The sequence below is a fragment of the Macaca nemestrina genome, chromosome 1 (assembly GCF_043159975.1).
Source record: "Macaca nemestrina isolate mMacNem1 chromosome 1, mMacNem.hap1, whole genome shotgun sequence".
In the NCBI taxonomy this organism is placed as follows: Eukaryota; Metazoa; Chordata; class Mammalia; order Primates; family Cercopithecidae; genus Macaca; species Macaca nemestrina.
Genome location: NC_092125.1, coordinates 215,147,108 through 215,167,521, shown reverse-complemented (window position 1 = coordinate 215,167,521; position 20,414 = coordinate 215,147,108). Strand labels below are relative to the sequence as shown.

At 55.4% G+C, this 20,414-nt stretch overlaps 1 protein-coding gene across 1 annotated transcript in view; it reads right to left on the bottom strand.

The window, feature by feature from the left end:
• The window catches only part of LOC105483124 (aldehyde dehydrogenase 4 family member A1), a 32,173-nt gene that overhangs the window by 5,072 nt on the left and 6,687 nt on the right, over positions 1-20,414 (bottom strand). The window contains exons 2-12 of the mRNA XM_011743794.2: positions 13,715-13,808; positions 13,063-13,155; positions 10,165-10,212; positions 9,188-9,343; positions 7,021-7,170; positions 6,866-6,940; positions 5,446-5,633; positions 3,052-3,125; positions 1,181-1,377; positions 974-1,021; positions 98-250 (exon numbers count right to left, since the gene is read on the bottom strand). Of these exons, the coding sequence (XP_011742096.2) occupies positions 98-250; positions 974-1,021; positions 1,181-1,377; positions 3,052-3,125; positions 5,446-5,633; positions 6,866-6,940; positions 7,021-7,170; positions 9,188-9,343; positions 10,165-10,212; positions 13,063-13,155; positions 13,715-13,808 (1,276 nt within the window). The remainder of the gene's footprint in view (positions 1-97; positions 251-973; positions 1,022-1,180; positions 1,378-3,051; positions 3,126-5,445; positions 5,634-6,865; positions 6,941-7,020; positions 7,171-9,187; positions 9,344-10,164; positions 10,213-13,062; positions 13,156-13,714; positions 13,809-20,414) is intronic.

Genomic DNA, 20,414 nt, shown 5'->3' with positions numbered 1-20,414 from the left:
TCTGTGAAACAGGAGAATGTCTCCAGGAGAACTGTGTGTGTGCTGTGCTCCGGTGGGACTGTCCTCCTCTGGACCCCAGGCTGCCCGCCCCAGTCACCTCCTTCATGATGGGCTCCTGAGGGTCCTTGCTTTCCACGATGCAGGGTTCCACAAAGTAGCCCACGGAGTCATCACACTTGCCCCCGGCCAGGATGCTGAGGCTGGGCGAGGAGCGCGCGTGCTCCAGCCACTTCTTGATACGGGCAAAGGACTGGGGTGGGCAGGGAGGGAGGTCAAAGAGGCTGGGAAGGCATCCCTGCGGCAGCCCCCACAACACACTCACCCCGAAAAACCTGCCCCTGAAGGGCCCAGCTCCTGAAATAGGGGCAGGGGCGGGGGACACCAAGGGCAAAAGCCAGGGTCTGGCTGAGCCACAGCAGAGACAAGGACGGACACGCACACTTTGTGTGTACACACGCATGTGTACGTGTGTTAGTACTACAGGGGCACTCCCGTATAAACAGACACACATCAATCAATGCATATATAGGCATATGCATGGTCACATGTCTCTTGAAGCATATAAGGATCTGTATGCCTTCTACATGTACATGCGTGCGGCTGGACTTACTGACATACGCATGTGTGTACTTATGTGCAAATGGATGTGCAAAAAGACCTACATGTGCAGCCACCCAGAGCCCTATATGAACACATTCATGAGCACATGTGTACATGCACACATGCAAATGCTATTAGGAGCTCGCCGAGCCTAGTTCCAGGGTGGCCACGAGATGAGCTCTTCTTGGCTACGGCTGATTCTACCCTTTCTGAAACTGGAGGTGTATGTGCGGCTGCTGAGCTGCCTTGATCAAAGCAGTGGGGCTGGGTCATGCCCCGGGTCAGGGTCCCCCATATCTCTTCCTCCCTCTCCCACCCACTCCAGGGCTTGCCCCCCTCCCCGCCCCAGGAATGCCCACTTCCCACCCCGTACCTTGGCATCAATCACTGCAGAGAAGAAGGTCCCAAAATCCTCTGCAGGCTGGAGGCATAGGAGACGCCAGAAGAGATGAGCCGCTGCAGGCCGAGACAAAGGGAGCCCCTCCCCACACACCCCAGCCCTGGCTGCAGAGGAGCCTCCCGGGGACCCAATCCCATCAGCCCCCCGCTGGGCCGCGGCGGGGGTGACGGTGCCACTCACGTCGCCCACTTTGATCCGACCGTGCTCCTCCAGCAGCCGCCCTTTGATCTGCGGCCACAGCGAGTGTGGCACGTAGAGACGCGAGCAAGCGGAACACTTCTGACCCCCGTACTCGAAGGCTGAGCGCAGGGTCCCGCTCACCACACTGTCCACGTCGGCCGAGCAGTGCACAAAGTGGAAGTTCTTTCCGCCGCACTCTACAGGGGCCGGAGATGGGGAAATGACCAGGGGAGCCGGCTCCCCCAGCTGCCTAGGGACCCAAAGCACCACCTATGCCATCCATGGCCCGGGACCAACACGAGCACAGAGCAGACCAGAGCAGGAGCAGGCTCAGAGCGAGCGCTGGCCAACATCCCAGAGGGCCAGGCCTATTCTCCCACTCCACAGACGAGGAAACTGAGGCCCAGGGAGGGGTGAAGGGCATCAGAGGTGATCAGGTCCAACAGCCCCATTACACCAATGGGAAGACTGAAACTACCCAACACAACGGCAGACGACAGATGAGAACCCAAGGCCCCCGAAAGCCAGTCCATTCCCAGAAGTGGGCACAGCTTTTTGTGAGGTTCTCCTGAGCCCTTGTCCACGAGGGACAGGGGAGCCCACCCCATGTCGGCTGCCAGGGCTGGGCCCCTCCTCCTCACCCATGCTGGAAACCACTCCCCCGTTTCCCCAGTGGGAGGGAGCTTCAGGCAGGTCACTTCACCCTCCTGGCCTCAGTTTCCTCCCCACGTGGGAAGCAGCAGCTAATAGCAGCTGGAAGCACTTAACAGCTGCCCAACTCTGGACGAAGTACTCTACACTTTATCCGACCGAAGCCTCGCAACAACCTCCCATTACTATCCCCAATTTCAAGCCAAGAAAACTGAGGCACAGAGAGACAAAGTCACCTGCTCCAAGTTGGAGAGTGTAACCAGCCGCCTCTCTCCCTCAGGGAGGCAGGGAAGGAGGCTCTGAGAGCAGAAAGCCACACAGCTGACCCTGAGGAGCGTTCACCTTCCCTGACACCCCCATCTGAGCTCCCACCAGTCCAGGAACAGGGTCCAGACTCCCCGGTGGGCCCTACTTCACCCCACAGAGAAACGTGCTGAACCACCAGTCCCAGCTCTGCTGGTCACGTGCTAGCTGCAGCTCTCCCTCTATGTCTCAGCACATTCCCAAAATGTGCTCCACAAAACACTTGGTCCATGGGGTCTTTGCAGAAACGGGGTTCCATGGCCCAGTGAGTATGGGAAATACTGCATGGCAGACCTTGCCCTTGAAGATGTGCCATGCATATTAGAGCAATCAAGGCTCTGAGAAGTTCTGCACGGGAGGAGTCCATTTTGCTTTAAAACCACACATGCCAAATTCCTTTGACCATGAAACGGTTTCTTTGTGGGAAAATTTTAATATGCCAACAAGGTCCAGCCATGACTACCTCTCAGCCCGTATTCTCCTACCAGCCTTCCTCCCTCCCTACTCACGGGCTTTACTTTGTTTCTTCAAATACAAGTTCATTCCCACTTCTGGTATCTGCATTTGCACTTGCCTCAGCTTAGAGCTGCACTGCCCGACACAGCAGCCACCAGCCATGAGTGGCTACTAAGATTTAACTTAATTAAAATGAAAGAAAACTAGATACGCAGTTCCTCAGTCACACAGGCCACCCTTCAAGGACTCCATGGCCTCGTGTGGCTGGTGGCTGCGTATTGGAGAGTGAAGGTCCTGGACGCATCCCTCATCACAAAAAGTTCCATTGGGCAGTGCTGGTGCCTGAAATGGTTCATCCACCTGACTCGTGGCTGGATCCCCTCTACCTCCCTCCTCTTTCATAATGGCCAGGGGAGGGGTCCTTGGGGCCACAGGGGAGGAGGAGGTGAGGCAGGCCTTACCTCCAGCCAGGCGTGGGAAGGTGCGGAACCGGTCCAGGTTCTGGGCTACCTGCTTCCACAGGTGTTTGAAGGTGCTGGAACCACAGGAGAAAGGGTGGAGATCAGGGAGCCAGGCCAGAGGAAGGGGGCAGAAAAGCCCAGGGAGGAACACTGTGGGGAGCAGCCCAGCAGGAGGTGGGAGCCAAGTCGGGGATGGCAGCTGGGAACAGGCTGCATTCCAAGACTACAGGGAGGGGGCAACAGGGGACTAGGCAGCAAGATGGTGCAGAGGAGGTCCACGCTCTGTAGCCAGGAGGACACTCAGCGCTGTGTGATCCTGGGTTCATTACTTAACCTCTCTGAGCCTCGAATTCTGCACCTCATCTGGGAAGCAGGGAGAACAATCCTGACCTGGCAGGGTTGTTTTGTGATGAGTTCAAGTGTGAGGCAAGTGCTTAAGACATGCTGGGCACACTGCAGGTATCTCGAAAGGGACAGATCCCGCTGTGGTCTGCGAAGGATCCCTGCCAAGCCCAGCGCCCAGGCCTGAAAGGCCAAACCAAGCAGAGTCCTGGGAGAGGGAGCTCAGGCCCCACCCGAAGCTGCCACCCTGGAGGGCCTCGCCTCCTCCCCAGGCTCCAAGTGTGACCAACCTCAGCACCACAAAACAATAAAAATGCTAATCACCCGGGAGCCAGCGACACAGTAGCTAATACTAATTTATGGCCTTCCCACCTTTAAGCCCGCTGCTCATCAGAGCGTGGAGAATGGGGGCCAGGCCCGCTCCACCCGCTGATAGGCGGGGAGCCCAGGGGCCCGTGGCTGCCGGAGCAGGCCTTTTGGAAAACGGCCCTTCTCAGCAGTTCTAACGCTGCCACCACCCACCCCCACCCCCGGCAAAGCTGCAGGGAAGTGGGTGGCAGAGCTTGGGGCCTGGAAGAGGAGGTAAGAAGGACCCCAAGCTGCAGACCCAGGTCTCTGGCTGCCTCCAGGCATGTCCACTCAGATAACACCTGAAGTGACCAACACGAGATTCATCTTCCCCTGAGCCCGCTCGCCCTCCCAGGTGCCCATCTTGAACATTCTCGCTGATTACCCCCCTCATCCCCACACCCACACCCACCCCAACCCCAACTCCAGGACAGGCAATGGGCCCTGTGCTTCCCTGCATCCTACTCACCTGAACCTGCCCCCTTCTCCACATCCCCCGTCTCTCCCCTGCTTCAAGCCCCCCCCACCCCTCCCTGGAGGTCGACAGCTCCTGACTAGTCTCCTGCGTCAGGCCACAGAGAAATCATTGAGGATGAGGGTGCAAACACAGGGACCCATAGGAGTCAGCAGGGAAAGGAAACAGGGTGGATCAGGTATGCAGAGAGCCACAGCGCACCCACTCCAGCCAGTGGTACCACCAGGAAATGCAAGATCAGAGCATCCAGATCCAGGGCACCAAGACAGGCCAAGATTTGGATTTATCTGTGAAATTGTCCCAATTATACAAACTTGGGCCATCACTGTTAGGAGTCAAAAAAAGTAGAGCCTCTTGCCAGAAACAATTTGGGGGCCATGACTTGCAATCTCTGCTGACACAGAACTCTGACTCAGCCACTCTCCCTGCTTGATACCTTCCATGGCTCCCATCACCTTCAGGATAAAGGCCAGACACCTTTGCAGACTCCTAAGTATCTTATGGTCACCAGACTAACCACCCCCCACTGCCACCTCCAGCCTGAGAGCTGGGACCTTGTCCCTGGTGTGTGTTCACCACTGGGCCTTAGTGTGAGCTCCAAATTACCTGCTCAGCCAGTGAGTGCATGCACGGTCGAGATCAGGTAGCAGCCTGCCTCCCCTACCTCAACTCGAACCATGCCCCGCCCTCACTCTCTTGCCCTGTCGCCCCCAAACTCCACACTCCAGCCACACAGGATCCGGCCATGCCCCAGAACACATGTTTTTGCCTTGACGACATCGTATGTGCTGTTCCCTCTCCCAACATATATATTCTTCTCCTGCCTCTTCCCCTCTGCCTGGCCAACTCCTCTGCTTAGATGCCACCTCCTCAAGAAGCCTTCCTGACTCCTCCAATTCACTCTATGCTCCCCTGTGTCCTCCCCAGTAGCAGAGGTAGCACTGAAATCAATATCACCCACAGCCGTAGGGTGCACTTCCAGCCTGCGAAGCTCTTTCCTGTTCATTAACACGTTTAATCCTTGCAATGACTCTGCAAATTAAGGATAATCACTCCGTGTACAGATGAAGAAATGGAAGCTCAGAGAGGTGAAGTGGCTCACTCACAGCCACACAGCAAGTAAAGGAGTAGGGTCAGTGTATGACCCTGGGTTCACAGACAGCAGGTGACCGGGGTTGCCTGTGAACGTCCCCTAGCCACCCCAGCCTACAGCATCCCCAGGGACTTACGGCACACTGCCTGTGAAGTTGATGCCACAGAGGTGCTCTGAGCTGGTGACAGTGTCCCCAAATAGAGGCCCATCCGCTGGCACAAACTGGATGATGTTGGGGGGCAGGCCGGCCTCCCGGAGGACGCGGTAGACGGCATAGCTGGCCAGCATGGCGGTGTCACTGGGCTTCCACAGGACCACGTTGCCCTGCACGGGAGGTATTCTGGTGATGCATGAGGATGGCGCCACCAGCCCTCAACCCCCACCCCCACCCTACAGCATGGTCGTCCCTCACCTGGAACCACCAGACCCTGTGCCAACCAGGACATCCCCTACCGGACCCCACTCCTCCAAGGCGTCTGGCCCCGTCTCCAAAAGTCCCTGCCAAGGAGACCACGGCACGGCCCGATCTACCCCATGCTCCGGCCAAGGCTCCCTTTCCCCAGCAGCCTGCACCAACCAGTCCTGCCATCACCTGGGCAGGTCTGTTCTTTGTGCTAGTCGCTGAGTGCTCACTGGGCGCGGCGGGGCAAGTGTACACGGGCTCTCTCAGCACACATCCTGGGCCAGGCATGTGCAGCAGCCAGGCACGTGGATGCCTGGCCATGCACCGTGTTTGTCTGTGCACAGATGCATGAGGATGTTCCCACGCATGTCCCTAGTACACACCCCGGCATCAGCATCCAGCGCCCCTGTCTGGGGCTCGGGGTTCCCGATGACTATGTGGACCTCTCCCGCCCAGGCTGTCTGGGAGCTGGGCTGAGTCTCCCCCATAGGCCAGGGACTTCATCCAGTAACAGCCACCCTCACTCCGATAATGGCAGAGGAGTGACTTGAATACCATCAACCCCGAGAGAGACTCTACATCCAAATCCTTCTCTGCTCCATCATGTATTTACTAGTCACTCAGTCTTGCCAAGTAAGTCACGGCTGCGTGTCTCAGTTTTGTCATCTGGCAAAGAGGCAGAGTCACAACTCCCTCTCGGAGCTGCTGAGAGGATGAAATGAGATCATCTCCATGCCGCGCTTGACAGCAGCAGGCACGTGGTGAGCACCGAAGGTCAGCGGTAATTGTCATCAACAGAGCCGCCAACACTCAGCCAGCTCCGGGCCAGCCCTGCCTGCTGCTGGATGTGTCTCATTTGAGTCTCACAACCCAGTCATGGAGGCTTTCCTATTATTTCCACTTTGCAGATGAGGAAATTGTGCCTCAGAGAAATTTGGGGACTGCCAGGGTCTCCCAGGTAGAGAGGGACGATGCTGGGATTCAAACTGGGTCTCTGGTCCCAAAGCCTACCCACGGCCCCAAGCAGCCTCCACCTTCTATGCCTCTCCCCATGACTAGGCTGAGACCCAAGGGGCTGAGGGTGGCCTCTGTCTGTCTGCTGGGACCAGGAGGACAATCAGCTGCCGCTGTCCCACCTGTGCCCACATCTCACCATCAGGGCCGGTGCCCCTGCCAGGTTGCCGCCTATTGCAGTGAAGTTAAAGGGCGAGATGGCCGCCACGAAGCCCTGGGGAAGGAGGCAGCAGTGAGGCCAAGCCCACGGCATTGGGCTGCCCCGTGTGTCCGCCCACTGCCTCCTGCAGGTACCTCCAGACCCCGGTACACCGTGCTGTTGGTGCTCGGGGGCATGCTGATGGGCTGCTGCCCCTCCAGTTCCACCGCATACTTGGCGTTGAACCGGAAGAAGTCGATGAGTTCCGCTGCAGCGTCAATCTCCGCTTGGATCACGGTCTTACCCTGCAAGGCAGAGGGCCAGGGGTCAGGAACAGCTAACAGCCTCCTGTCCATCCTCTTCTTACATCTGACCCTGTGCCCAACGCGAGCACTGAGCCAGGCCCCAGCAGGGACCAGGAAACATTTGGAGGGCTGACCAGGCCCCGTCCCGGGGGCTGAGAGGGAAAGGATTCTCAAGCCCTTGAGCCAGCATCTCCTGCAGCCGGCCCTCTGGGCTGGACGGGGATCAGCAGAATTGACTGATCCTCTGCAGCAGGCCAGGTACTTCCCATGCACTGTCTTCGTTTCATAGCAACTCTGAATGGTGGAGGATGGCAAAGGATCTATGGTCAAGCCTCAGACCAAATTCAGGATCAGAGCCTTCCAGACAGAAGGGCAGACTAGCATGAGCCGGAAACTGGTCACTGGAAAACCAGGACAGAGACTCGGTGTGTGGGAGGCGGATGGTTCCTTCTCCAGGAATGATGTTTGGCCTTGCTGGTTAGTTTGGGCCAAAAACCAAGAGGAGAGTGACTGTGATTCCCTTAAACCGTCCATTGTTACTAACAGTGAATGTGAGCTGCAGGGAAAAAAATTGTGTACAGCCAAGAACAGGGCTTTTCCAGATTGACGTGGCCCCCTCTTGGCACCCAAGGTCACTGGCAGGTGCATGACCTATTACAGACACACAGCCCAGGAAGCTGAGCTAAGATGTGTACCTGGCTTCCTAGAAGTTCCTGAGTCTTAGGCCAAATACAGAGAGAGCCTAAACTGATCCTAGACTGTCTTCCCAGCAATGTGCGGCTCACCGGGAACACGCAGAGCTGGACACCCACGCCAGAGGGCTGCTGAGCCAATCTAAGGAGGCATTCAGGAGCAGGATGAGGGGCTGCCATACCAGCTCTGTGCAGCAGAGGGGGTGCTCACCATGAGGCCCGGGGAGCAGGCGGTGGCAAGCAGCCTGGGTTCTGGCTCCTGCAATTTACCCTTCAGGAACCCAGGTTAGTTGGCAGCGTAGGGCTCAGGTCCTGGAGGTGGTGAAATAAACCTTTCTCTCTCGGCTCCTGTCCCCCACACACTCTGCCTGCTAGAGACACTCCTCCCTCAACTTGCATTTAGCAGGGCGAGAAGCTGTCGTGCCAGCTCTGTGCAGAGAAAACCATTGATCAGGGGCTTGCTATGCCTCGTGAAAGGCATCATGCAAAGACGAGAAAAAGACTGAGAATGTCAAGACATGTTTACTATGTCCAAAAAGCTTGTAAAGAGGCAGTACCTAGGAGCTCACTCTACTCCAGTACAATCTGAGCTGTAACTGATGCAGGAACAACATGCTCTGGGGAAACAGAGGCAGGAATAGTCCTTTCGGCTGGAGAAGACTCAGGAAGCCTCACGGAGGGGGTGACATCAGGGCTGGACCAGGAGGTAAGAGTTCACTGAGCACGGAACAGACAGCAAGCATTCCAGGCAGGAGGACACAGTGGGCAGAGGCAGAGAGGATGTCTGCCGTGACCAGGGAGTCCTGCTAAGTCCCAGATGGCTACACCATGGGTGGGACAGCTTGGCAGGGAAGGGCAGGATAGCGGGCGAGCCAGACAGAGGTGGGCAGAAGGGCCCTGGATATGGGGCTCAGGTCTTGGGACTTGCCTCTCAGCGGTGGAGAGGTCTGGGTGGGTCGTAAGCCAGGAGTGACATCCTGGAGGTGTCGGAAAGACCATTCTGAGGGCGGCGAGGGGCTGAGCAAGCTGGGAGGCAGGGAGACAGTGCAGGCCACCACCAGTCCAGGCAAAGCATGACGAAGCCTAGGAGCGAGGGCAGAGGGATGGAGGACAGGGGACGTTTCCGAGGCAGGACACACGGGCTCTGCACAAAAACTTGTGATCATCCATCCCAGCTCCTAGGCCTTGTCCCTTGAGGACATCTCTGGGTCCCCAAAAGGGCTTGGGACCCAGAAGCGCTTCAGCTGATGTCTGCTGCCATGGGTGGGGCACGGCTGACTCCCAGCCCACCCCGTTCCACCCAACCAGACCCACCAGCACCTCACCTGTCCCACCATGGTCTTGGCGAGGATCTCAGCCCTGTGAGGCCCACTCAGCATGTCTGCCGCCTTCAGGAAGATCTGGGCTCGGTCTGCAATAGGCTTCAGGTCCCACTCCTTCCGGGCAGCCAGGGCAGCCTCGATGGCTTTGTTGAGCAGGCTCTAAAGGGAGAGGGAGAGGTTGGGGACTGCCGCCTGCAGCGGGAAGGGCCCTGGGGAGTGAGCGAGGGAGGAGAGAGCTGGAAGGCCACTCTCTTCCATCCAGGGACAATGCCTGTCGCCTGGTCCCTCAGCCCCCTGCCATCACAACTGCCAACAGCGTCCCGTCAGAGCCTGTAGCGGTTGGCAGTCTGAAGCCTGAAGGGCCCGGCCAGGTTGGTCAGCTCTCTAAGGCCTTGGCGCTGAGTCCCACAGCTGTTAAACTGGCTCCACTTTCTCTCTGGTCTAATGAAAACCTCACCTTATTCTTGGGACCTGGTGCCCCTGAACCCACCATTCAGAAACTTGAGGTCAACTGGAGCCTGAGACATGGCTCTGCTGCTGGCCTCCAGACCCCAACTGCCCTCATCGCCACACAATGCCAGCTCCTGGACCCCCAGTCACCCCAGCCCCTCGTGCTGGCCCTTTCCAGTGCCAATTCTCGGCCTGGCTTTCCATCGATGGTGTCTCCAATTGCCCTGACTCAGCCTTCCAGAATCCACCTCCTCCCCAGTCCAAGATCTGCCCTACCACGGGCATGTCTGGGAATGTCTCGGCCCTGGCTGAGGCAGCTTGCATTTGGCTCAAGTTAACCTTTGCATGCCTGGCCCAGTCAAAGACATCACCCAGGGACTCCCTCAGTGCCAGCCGCCCCCTGGCCACCTATCTACCATGGCCAAAGAAGGACACAGCAACTGATGCCCACCCCCATATCAGCAGCTGGCAGGGCAGGGCAGGGGCAGCAACCCTAACCCCCCGGTCACCAGCAGCAGGAGCTCACTCACCTTGTCTGCGTAACAGAACTTGGCCACCTTGTGTCCATGGTTAAAAGGCTGAAAGGAGAGAGAAGTGAGGTCCCTGTCCAGGAGGGAGGTGCCAGGATAAGGATGGAGAGGGCCGAGCTCAGAGCTGGTTTTCCAGGAAAGACCCGGACACGGCCTGCTGTCCCCGGCCTGCTCCCATGAAGCCCTCCCCAGTGCCCAGCCCACAGGTTGCTCCCTATTAAGAGTGCTGGTGTACCCACCATACAATGAGTAAGAGTGGCTCCTTCTCCGGAAGGCTCGCCGTCCAGGAGAAAGGCACACACCACAGGTCTTTCTAGGAAAGCACGGACCTTTGTGGTCAGGGAGACATGGGTTCGAATCCTGGCTCTGCCACCTACTAGCTGTGAGGCCCCAGGTAAGCTCGCTTCCTCCCCTAAGTCTCCTCATCTAGGAAATGCGGACTGCCCTCCCTGTCTCTTAGCATGGACAGGAGAACCAAAGGGGATCATGGATGAAAATTCTTTGGTCCAGCATGAGGCTATGACCATGGGCAACATGACCAGGTGAGGTCAAAAAGAACGCACCGGTGTTGTGAAATGCTTGGGACTTCCGCCCTGCCCCAAAGCCATTATGGACAGAGCAATTGCTTCCTAAGCCCCAGATTTACTAATCTAAATAGGAAGATCCTCAACAAACATTTATAAACAGAACCTGGTGTTGGTTCAAACCGCACCATTTTGTAAGCTCCCCGCTATTTTGCAGGCCTTGGTCCAAGTAAAACATTTCATGGGAGCTCAGGTCATGAGAAACATCCGGCTCAGCCACCTGTGACCGCAAGGCGGACAAAGGCCCACCTAAAGAAACTTCCCTATCGGCCGGGCGCGGTGGCTCACGCCTGCAATCCCAGCATTTTGGGAGGCCGAGGCGGGCGGATCACAAGGTCAGAAGATTGAGACCATCCTGGCTAACACGGTGAAACCCCGTCTCTACTAAAAATACAAAAAATTAGCCGGGCGTGGTGGCGGGCGCCTGTAGTCCCAGTTACTTGGGAGGCTGAGGCGGGAGAATGGCGTGAACCCAGGAGGCGGAGCTTACAGTGAGCCGAGATCTCGCCACTGCACTCCAGCCTGGGCGACAGAGCAAGACTCCGTCTCAAAAAAAAAGGAAGAAAAAGAAACATCCCTATCATATCTTGCTGGGTAAAGGTATAAGGAACACCACGATGACATCCCACTGGAGGGGGCCAAACCACCTGATCATAACAACCTCTTATCAATATCCTGCCAGGCAGCAAGCCATACTGCCCAGACCCGTCCACCCATACCGATGAGTACCCCAGCCTGGAAGCAGCGGTGGGCCGTGGCATTAAGCTGGTCCCCCACTTCCTCAGGTTTCTGCAATATACAGTGTTGCTGTCTCAGCCGCCCTCTCCGTGTGTGTGTCTTTCTTTAACCCTTGTCTTCCCTTCAAAACCTAATGCCTGGCAGTGGTGAATGCCAGCACGACCAACAGAGTAGGGAGAAATTTCACTTCTTTCCTTCCCAGGGCTGGCAAGAGAGTTTATATCACAACAGCTAACACTTTTGCTACCTATCCGTCTTCTGGTGAGTTATTGGAGCTTTCCTGTCTCAAACAGTAGCCACGAGCCACATTTCACATGCTGGACAACCACACGTGGCTCGTGGCCGCTGGAACGGACAATGCAGATCTGGCACATTTCTGCCATCACTGCAGGAAATTCTATTGGCCAGCACTGGTCTAGGCTTGAGTAGAAAGTGACCATTCTCCTTCATGTTAAACTTTGGCACAGTCACTGTATATTCTGACCCTACCTGAGATTGGCCTGTGATGCTTAGGGGCTGAGAAGGTGGCTGCAACCTGGGCCCCAGTGGACTACAGAGCCCCGTCAGTGCTATGTCCCAGCAAACATAGATCCTGCCCTCACATGCCCCAGTACCCCAAATGTCTGGTGCCACAGTGATCAGCACGTGGCCAGAACCTCCAGCCAGGTCGGCGAGGCATTGTGGGAAATGAAAATCAGCAGTATCCACCCAGGGCCTTATCAGAATGCCGGAGCCTCGCTGCCTGGAAAAATCCCGGCTGCCATGCGGCCTCGGACGCCCGGGGAGCTGCAGGTAAGGGCAGGCTCTAGGCAGTTACAGAGACAACCAGGGAGCTGGGTGGTGGGTGCTGCTGTCAGTTGGCACCTGCACACACACCCAGTGCAGACAGAGTGACCTGGCCAAGGCCTGCAGACCCCAGGCCACGCTTAGACAGCTCCAGGTAGTCCTGACCCAGCGACAAGAGCTCCAGGACACCTCTGTGGTCAACTGCTGCCCCAGGCTGTCCTGGGAACCTTCAGACTGGGGGACCTGGGTCCTCCCGCTCAGTCATCCCTCCCCCTGCACACATCTGCCCAGGGTTTCAGCCGGACAGAGCCAGAATGTGCTTGCCCTGTTTGCAAAAGGCCCGACCTTTTACTCTCCTCCAAATCACAGACCTATGAGTTTCCTGGCCCATGTAAAGTGCCTGCCAGTTTCTGGAAGGATGGACTCCAAGCATGGGGGCTTCTTAGGCCAATGCCATCTGAGGAGCTCAGGGCCTGGGGCCCAGCTTTTTGCCATTAGCTCCCAAATCCCCTTGGCAAGAAATCTATGAGGAATAACAGAAGATGCTGTGTGGACCCCTCATGGCCTTTCTTGCCCAGACACACGGTGCCGCTAGCAGCTGGATGCAGTGTGGGTGCCGTCCTTTGCTTTGGGAAGTTTTACTGGTCCACAGAATTCAAAATCTGGGGTGGGGAGGGGCACTATAAAGGCCTTGAAGTCAGAGCCCACACATTATAAGCTTACGAGCTGTCAGAGAAAGAGGTCACATATTCAGGGGAGGGGCTGAGCCCTGCCCACCGGCTGGACATACCGACACCTGGTACTGCACGTCCGATGTCCACACCTCCTCATCCCCCACCACGCATGGGATGGCTTCCGTCCGGCCCTTCAGGTCCTTCAAGGCCTAGGGAGAGGGACAAGAGTGGGTATGGTCACTGCCTTCCTCGCTTCCTCCCATCTAAAACCCTAACGCAGAGTCCACAGACAGAGAGGCCAAGGCTGACACAGAAATGAGAAGGGGGCCAGGCCGGGTCGGCGGCCATCAGAGAACGTGTGCTCCCCTTGGGGGCAGCCGAACTCTGCTCCAGCCATTGTCACCCTGCAGGAAGGTGAAGTCTACCCATGACACAGAGATAAAAAAACTGCACCTGAAACTTATGTGAAGTCTCATGATCTTTAAAATGCTGGCAATTAACTGGAAAACATGTTTAAGTATAAAACAACTGGGCTTATGACATCTGACCTGGCCTGAGAAGCCCCAAAGTAGCTCTAGGCTGCCACGCTGGTCCTCACAGCTGTTCCCACACTCCAGACCCACAGCCCTCCCAGGCTTCCTCCCAAGGCTGGGAGCAAGAGTGGAAGTGGGTGATGGCTGCAGGCACGGAGCACTAGCTCAGGGCTGCTGGGGGCGGCCTCTGCTCCGTGCCCTGTACCTCTCGGGTGCCCCCCACCCTCCCCGTTACCTTTTGCAGGGCCTCTCGCTCAGGGCTGCCCTGCGTGAAGGCTAAGACGGGCTCGTTGGCCACCTTCAGGGAGGAGGTGTGCTTCCACTGCAGCCTGGGACACAAGGGCAGGGGACACAGGCAGAGAGGTCAGCAGTGGCCCCATCACCAGACCCCAGCCCCTCTACCTCCAACAGGGGGTCCTAGGTGGGCACCCAGGGCCTGAAATCCAATGCAACTGGAAAGTAGGGGGTCAAAAACCCACCTTGGCCTGGGCACAGTGGCTCACACCTGTAATCCCAGCACTTTGGGAGACCGAGGTGGGCAAGTCACTTGAGGTCAGGAGTTCAAGACCAGCCTGGCCAACATGGTGAAATTCTGTCTCTACTAAAAATACTTAAAACATTAGCAAGGTGTGGTGGCGTGTGTGCCTGTAGTCCCAACTACTCGGGAGGCTGAGGCAGGAGAATCGCTTGAACCCAGGAGGCAGAGGTTGCAGTGAGCCAAGATCATGCCACTGCACTCCAGCCTGGGTGAGAGAGTGAAAAACTCCGTCTCAAAACAAAAACCCACCTTGGGGGTCCACAACCCAAGGTTCAAGTCCCAGTCCCACGGTTGTGTGTCCATGAGCCTGTGACTTGCCTCCTCTGAGTGTGGTTCTCCATCTATCAAGCAAAAATAATCACACTGAACTCATGTGGTTGTTTGAAGTTTAAACACATAGATGCAAAACCATGTTTAAAGTATTTTGCACATGCAAAGCGTTACTCTCCCTTTCTTCTCCCACAAGGCAGGCTTTATCCCGAAAAGACCCAAATTCCTTCTCTTTCTAAGCTGAAAGGGCAGCACATTCCAGAACACAGTCTCCTCAGAATGTGAACCAGCTGAGATCCTCTTGGCACAAAGGGCTGAGCGCTCCGGGTGGGCAGGAATGTCCAAGATGTGGACCATGAACTTGGAGGGCTGCCCCCAGCTCAGCTCACGACCCAGGAGGGCTGGCCCTGGGGGTGAGGTGCTTGATTCCAGGGCACTGAGTCTCAAGAACTCCTTGCTCAAATCCTCTGACCTCTTTCCACCACCCCCGACCACATCTGAGGATCACAAGGTGGGAGGTCAGGTGGCTCAAAGCTAGGACGCTGGGGTCAGTCATTCCAGAGCTGGAGCCTCAGCTCTGCCACCTCCCAGCTGTGGGACTTCCCCTTCAGGCCTGTTTCCCCCTCTGTAAATGAGAAGAATCATGATGACAAAGTCAGCTAACACCCAAAGGGCACTTGAAATTCACAAACTTCCCATCTACCGTGGCATCGGATGGGTCCCACCAGCCACCTCTCTACAGAAATAAGGTCATTTCGGTCCTAAAAGGAAAATGACTAGTTCAAGATCAAGAGTAGGAGAAACCTGCACTTGAGTCCAGAAGGCCCAGATATCATCTGTCTCGGGTGTCAATGACCCCAGACAACCCAGAACAGCTGGAGGTGCACAGGTGGGGCTCACTGGTCGGCGCAATGAGGGAGAACACACAGCGTGGGGAACCACAGGGCGTCTCAGTAAGATGCTGTTAGGATCCAAACCCCCGTGGGGTTTGGCAGCGTGACTTGAGGAGGGTTTAAGGAAGCTAGGGTGAGCTCTGGATTGGCTGCTGTCAGAAAGTGGGGGTGAGGCTGACTGGGAAAAAAGGAACATTTACCAAGATGTTTGGTGCTTTGTGGGTGGCACAGAGATCTTGTTTTTGTCTGTGCTTAGACAAAAATCATGAAGAGGAGGCCGGGCACGGTGGCTCACACCTGTAATCAAAGCAGTTTGGGAGGCCAAGGTGAGCAGATCACTTGAGGTCAGGAGTTTGAGACCAGCCTGGCCAATAAACTCCGTCTCTACTAAAAATACAAAAATTAGCTGGGCATAGTGGCCTGTTCCTGTACTCCCAGCTACTTGGGAGGCTGAGGCAGAAGAATCGCTTGAACCTGGGAGGCAGAGGTTGCAGTGAGCTGAGATCATGCCACTGCACTCCAGCCTGGATGACAGAGCGAGATTCCGTCTCAAGGAAAAAAAAAAAAAAAAAATCAGGAAGAGGGCTTATTGTGTCTCATCTGATCATAGTCTCAGAGGGACATGGCCTGAGGCTAGTGTTCTGAGATTGTTTATGCCCTATAGGAGACAGAATGGCCTGGCTATGAGTGTCAGGGGCCAGGAGTCTGGGGCTCAACGATCCAGCCGGGGAGGTCTGAAGGAAGGACACAAAACCAAGGGAGTGTGGCCAGACCCTATGTTCATTCTGCAAGGTTGACTGATGACCTGCCGGGTCTCTGGTGTCATCTCAGACCCTGGAGATAAAGCAGTGACAGAGACAGCAAGGCCTCTGGCTGCACACAGGTGACCTTCAGTGTGAGGCCTGGTCAGGAAATAAGCAAGGTAACTGTCAGGCCTCTGAGCCCAAGCCAAGCCATCGCATCCCCTGTGACTTGCAGGTATACACCCAGATGGCCCGAAGTAACTGAAGAATCACAGAAGTGAAAATGCCCTGCCCCACCTTAACCGATGACATTCCACCACAAAAGAAGTGAAAATGGCCGGTCCTTGTCTTAAGTGATGACATTACCTTGTGAAAGTCCTTTTCCTGGCTCATCCTGACTCCAAAAGCTCCCCCACTGAGCACCGTGTGACCCCCCACTCCTGCCCACCAGAGAACAACCCCCCTTTGACTGTAATTTTCCTTTACCTACCCAAATCCTATAAAACAGCCCCACCCTATCTCCCTTCGCTGACTCTCTTTTCGGACTCAGCCCGCCTGCACCCAGGCGAAATAAACAGCCATGTTGCTCACACAAAGCCTGTTTGGTGGTCTCTTCACACGGACGCGCATGACAGTAACCACAGATGGTGAGCATGGCAATGAGTAAACAACGGGGAGGATAGGGCTGCTTCAGCCACGGTGGTCAGGGAAGGCCTCTCTGAGGAGGTGACCCTGAGCGAGACTTAAAGGAGGCTTGAGAGGAGCTGGGAAGAGCATCCCAGGTAGAAGGAGGCAGAGGGAGGGGCTGAGGGGCCTGCATAGTTGAGGCAGGGGCAGGGGCCAGTCCACCCAAGAACCTGGCAGATAAAGTGAGTACATGGGACCTTCTCTCCCTCCCCATCCACATCCACCCTGGGCTGGCAGCTCTGCATGCGCCACCCCCACTTTGCCTCCAGCAAAGTGAGCACATAAGACCTTCTCTCCACTCCCTTCCCCTCCCCATCAACCTCCACCCTGAGCCGTAGCTGTGCACCCCCCCACCCCCACTCTGCCTCCCACTAGCTGTGTGACCCTGGGCAAGTCACTTGTCTTGAAGCCAGTTTCCCTCTGTAAAACACTGACACCCCCTCATGGGGTTACTATGGAAATCTGATAACGATAAATACATTAAAACCTGCATTACCCTCTCCCGCCTACTGTCATGGAAAGAATGGAGAGGCAGCCGCGAGTCTGCGAGTCTCCACAGTCCCTCGGGAAGGGGCAAGGGAGTGTCAATCCCCTGGGACCATCTGGAAGCTTCTGACAGGGACCTCAGCTAAGCTCCTGACCATGCATTCCAGCAGCGCTCCAGGCCTCAACAGCACCACACCCACCAAAGATGGTGAGCCAGATAGCACCATCAACTCTTTCAGCCGAGAAGTGGAACTCTGTCCCAGTCCCCCTTTGGAGCCCAGGTCCTCGTGGACGGGAAAAGCGCAGGCCCAAGAAGCAGACAAATCTGGAAGCAAAGCTCACACCTGCTCCATGACCTCAGTGCATTCTTAGAAAGTCTGTGAGCCTCAGTTTCCTCACCTGGAAAATGGGGACAATACTACTGAAAAGAGAAAAATAGCTCAGAGCAGTGTGAGCTATGTGAAGTATGCAAAATGTATGAGGCCCGGGGAGACACAAACACAGACCTGAGTCATGCCCTTTGCATTCACGCCCGGTGGCAATTATTTCAAGGCATTTTGTTTCTGACTAGCTGCCTCATCCATTAATTTTATAATCCTGGAAAGCATCATACAAAGAACAACGCACAGCCAATCAGTAGCTTTTTTTTTTTGATTCAGAGTCTCATTCTGCAGCCCAGGATGGAGTGCAATGGTGCCATCTCAGCTCACTGCAACCTCCGCCTCCCGGGTTCAAGCAATTCTCCTCCCCCAGCCTCCCGAGTAGCTGGGATTACAGGTGCCCACCACCACACCCAGCTCATTTTTGGTATTTTTAGTAGAGATTGAGTTTCACCAGGTTAGCCAGGCTGGTCTCGAGCTCCTGACCTCAAGTGATCCACCCGCTTTGGCCTCCCAAAGTGCTGGGATTACAGGCGTGAACTTGGCCAGTAGCTTATATTGTTTTAATATAAATTTTTGGTAAATGACTTAGAAACTGCCTCTTTCCCCTGCACCTTAAAAAGCCCACTTGTTACTACAGTTAATCGGAGTGTATATTCAGGGTAGCTTGAATCTATGCTCCCCGGTGGCCATCCTCAACTTCAGAGCCTAAATAAACTCTACTTAATCCTACTTTCTGAATCTCACTATTTAAGGTTGATGCGATGCACCTTGCAGGGTCATCAGGAGGATTAAAAGTGTTGGCCTTTCCTTACCCCTCCCGCTCTTGCTTTCCAAAGAAAATTCTAAAGGTCTCAGAATGCTATGTCACATGGGCTCCCAGACGCCCCCAAAAATCACAGCCTCAGGGGCTGGCCCAGGTACTCAGCAACTACTGGAGGAATACACAGCACCATATTCCATCCCCAGGTTAAAACGTAGTAGGCAGGTTGCAGTGGTTCATGCCTGTAATCCCAGCACTTTGGGAGGCCGAGGTGGGCAGATCGCTTGAGGTCAGGAGCTCGAGACCAGTCTAGCCAACGTGGTGAAACCCCATCTGTACTAAAAACACACACACACACACAAAAAACTAGCCAGATGTGGTGGCGCACACCTATACACCCAGCTACTCAGGAGGCTGAGGCAGGAGAATCACTAGAATCTGGGAGGTAGAGGTAGCAGTGAGCCCGATCATGCCACTGCACTCCAGCCTGGGCAACAGAGCAAGACTCCGTCTCAAAATAAATGAATGAATGAATGAATGAATGAATGAATGAATGAATGAATGAATGTAGTAGCAGCCAGTTCTCCTTTCTCCATTCCCTCTCAGGAAACGTCAGAGATAGAGATCCTGTAGGCCTCTCTCCCCCTTCCACAGGGCAGAGACCCAGATGCCCACTGTGACCTCAGGATCACATGCCCCCATGGCTTTCTCTGTGCCTGGAAGTCTCCAAGCACCGGCCCAGCTGTCCATCCAACAGTCTGAGTGTGGCCTGGAGAACAGACACTAGTTCAAAGTTCAGCCTGAGTCAACTGCAGCTAAAAATAACCTAGGGACTCCCATCAATGTTTTCTTTTTTATTTTTATGTCTTCATTCATGAACCATTTTGGACTAACGGGAGTACCCATTCACTGGCTGCTCGGGTGAAGGCAGAGATGAATCAGTCACAGGACTTGGGGCCTCAATGAGGATCCATGAGGACCATCTTGGCATTCCTCATCCATTCATGCATTTATGCAGTCAGTACACATTTATTCCACATGGCAAGGATGGAGAGATAAATCGGATCAGGTCAACAACAGCTCCCTCAATAATTCAGCATGCGTTTTCCAAGCACCCAGGAAGTGCCTGGCTCTGGGGGGCAGATATGGATCCAACTTAACCTTTCTCAGAGCAGCCCTCAGTCCTCCCACTTAGGGAAAGTGGCACAAGACAGAGTCTGAATCTGACTCAGGTTTCCCTGAAAATCTGCAGTGCCCTTTCTGCTCGTGCCCTGGGCCTGAGACCTCAAGTTGGTCCCCCTCACCCTCTACAAGTGGGATCTGATCTGTGAAGGCCATGCACCATTTCACCTCCTGCACCGGAAGATGTCAGGGCTACAAGTGCTGGGATCTGATCCACGAAGGCCATGCACCATTTCACCTCCTGCAGTGGGAGACGTCAGGGCTGCAAGCACTGGGATCCAGTCCATGAAGGCCACGCACCATTTCACCTCCTGTGGCAGGAGATGTCAGGGTTACAAGTACTGAGATATGATCTACAAAGGCCATGCACCATTTCACCTCCTGCACCAGATGTCAGGGTTGCAAAGAGCTGTAGGCCAGCCAATGCAGCTTCAGAAATCTACAGAGGGAAAAACTGAAAAGACACAGAGGGCCCGGCCTCCACCTTGTCCAAGACACCTGGTCCGAGGCACTATTCACTTTCACCTGGACTCATGCCATGCCAGTCCTGCTCCAGTCTCCAAGTCCTTCAAGTCCACACTGTAACCAAAGTTAATATGGAAATCTGATCATTAGAGAGATGGCGCAGTGGGGAGCTCAGTGAGAAATTACTCAGTGGCTTCTCATTTCTTCTAAAATAAAGACATCAGAATCCTTACCAAGGCCTCCAAATGTATTCCCCGTCACTCTGCCCCATTTGCTGCAACCCAGCCACCCCGGTCTTTTCTGGGGTCCCCTCTGCTTGAGATGGCCTCCATTGGTCCAACCTCACACAGCTGGAATGGGGCTCCTATCGGATCCTCTCATAGCTCTAGATTTTTCTGGAAGCACTAGTGACAACCCTATTATAGAGCACTGACTGACCATCTGTGTACCCGCCAGTCCACAGGCTCCACACAGCCAGCCCGTACCCATTCCATTCACCACCGGGCACCCCAAGCCTAACACACGGGC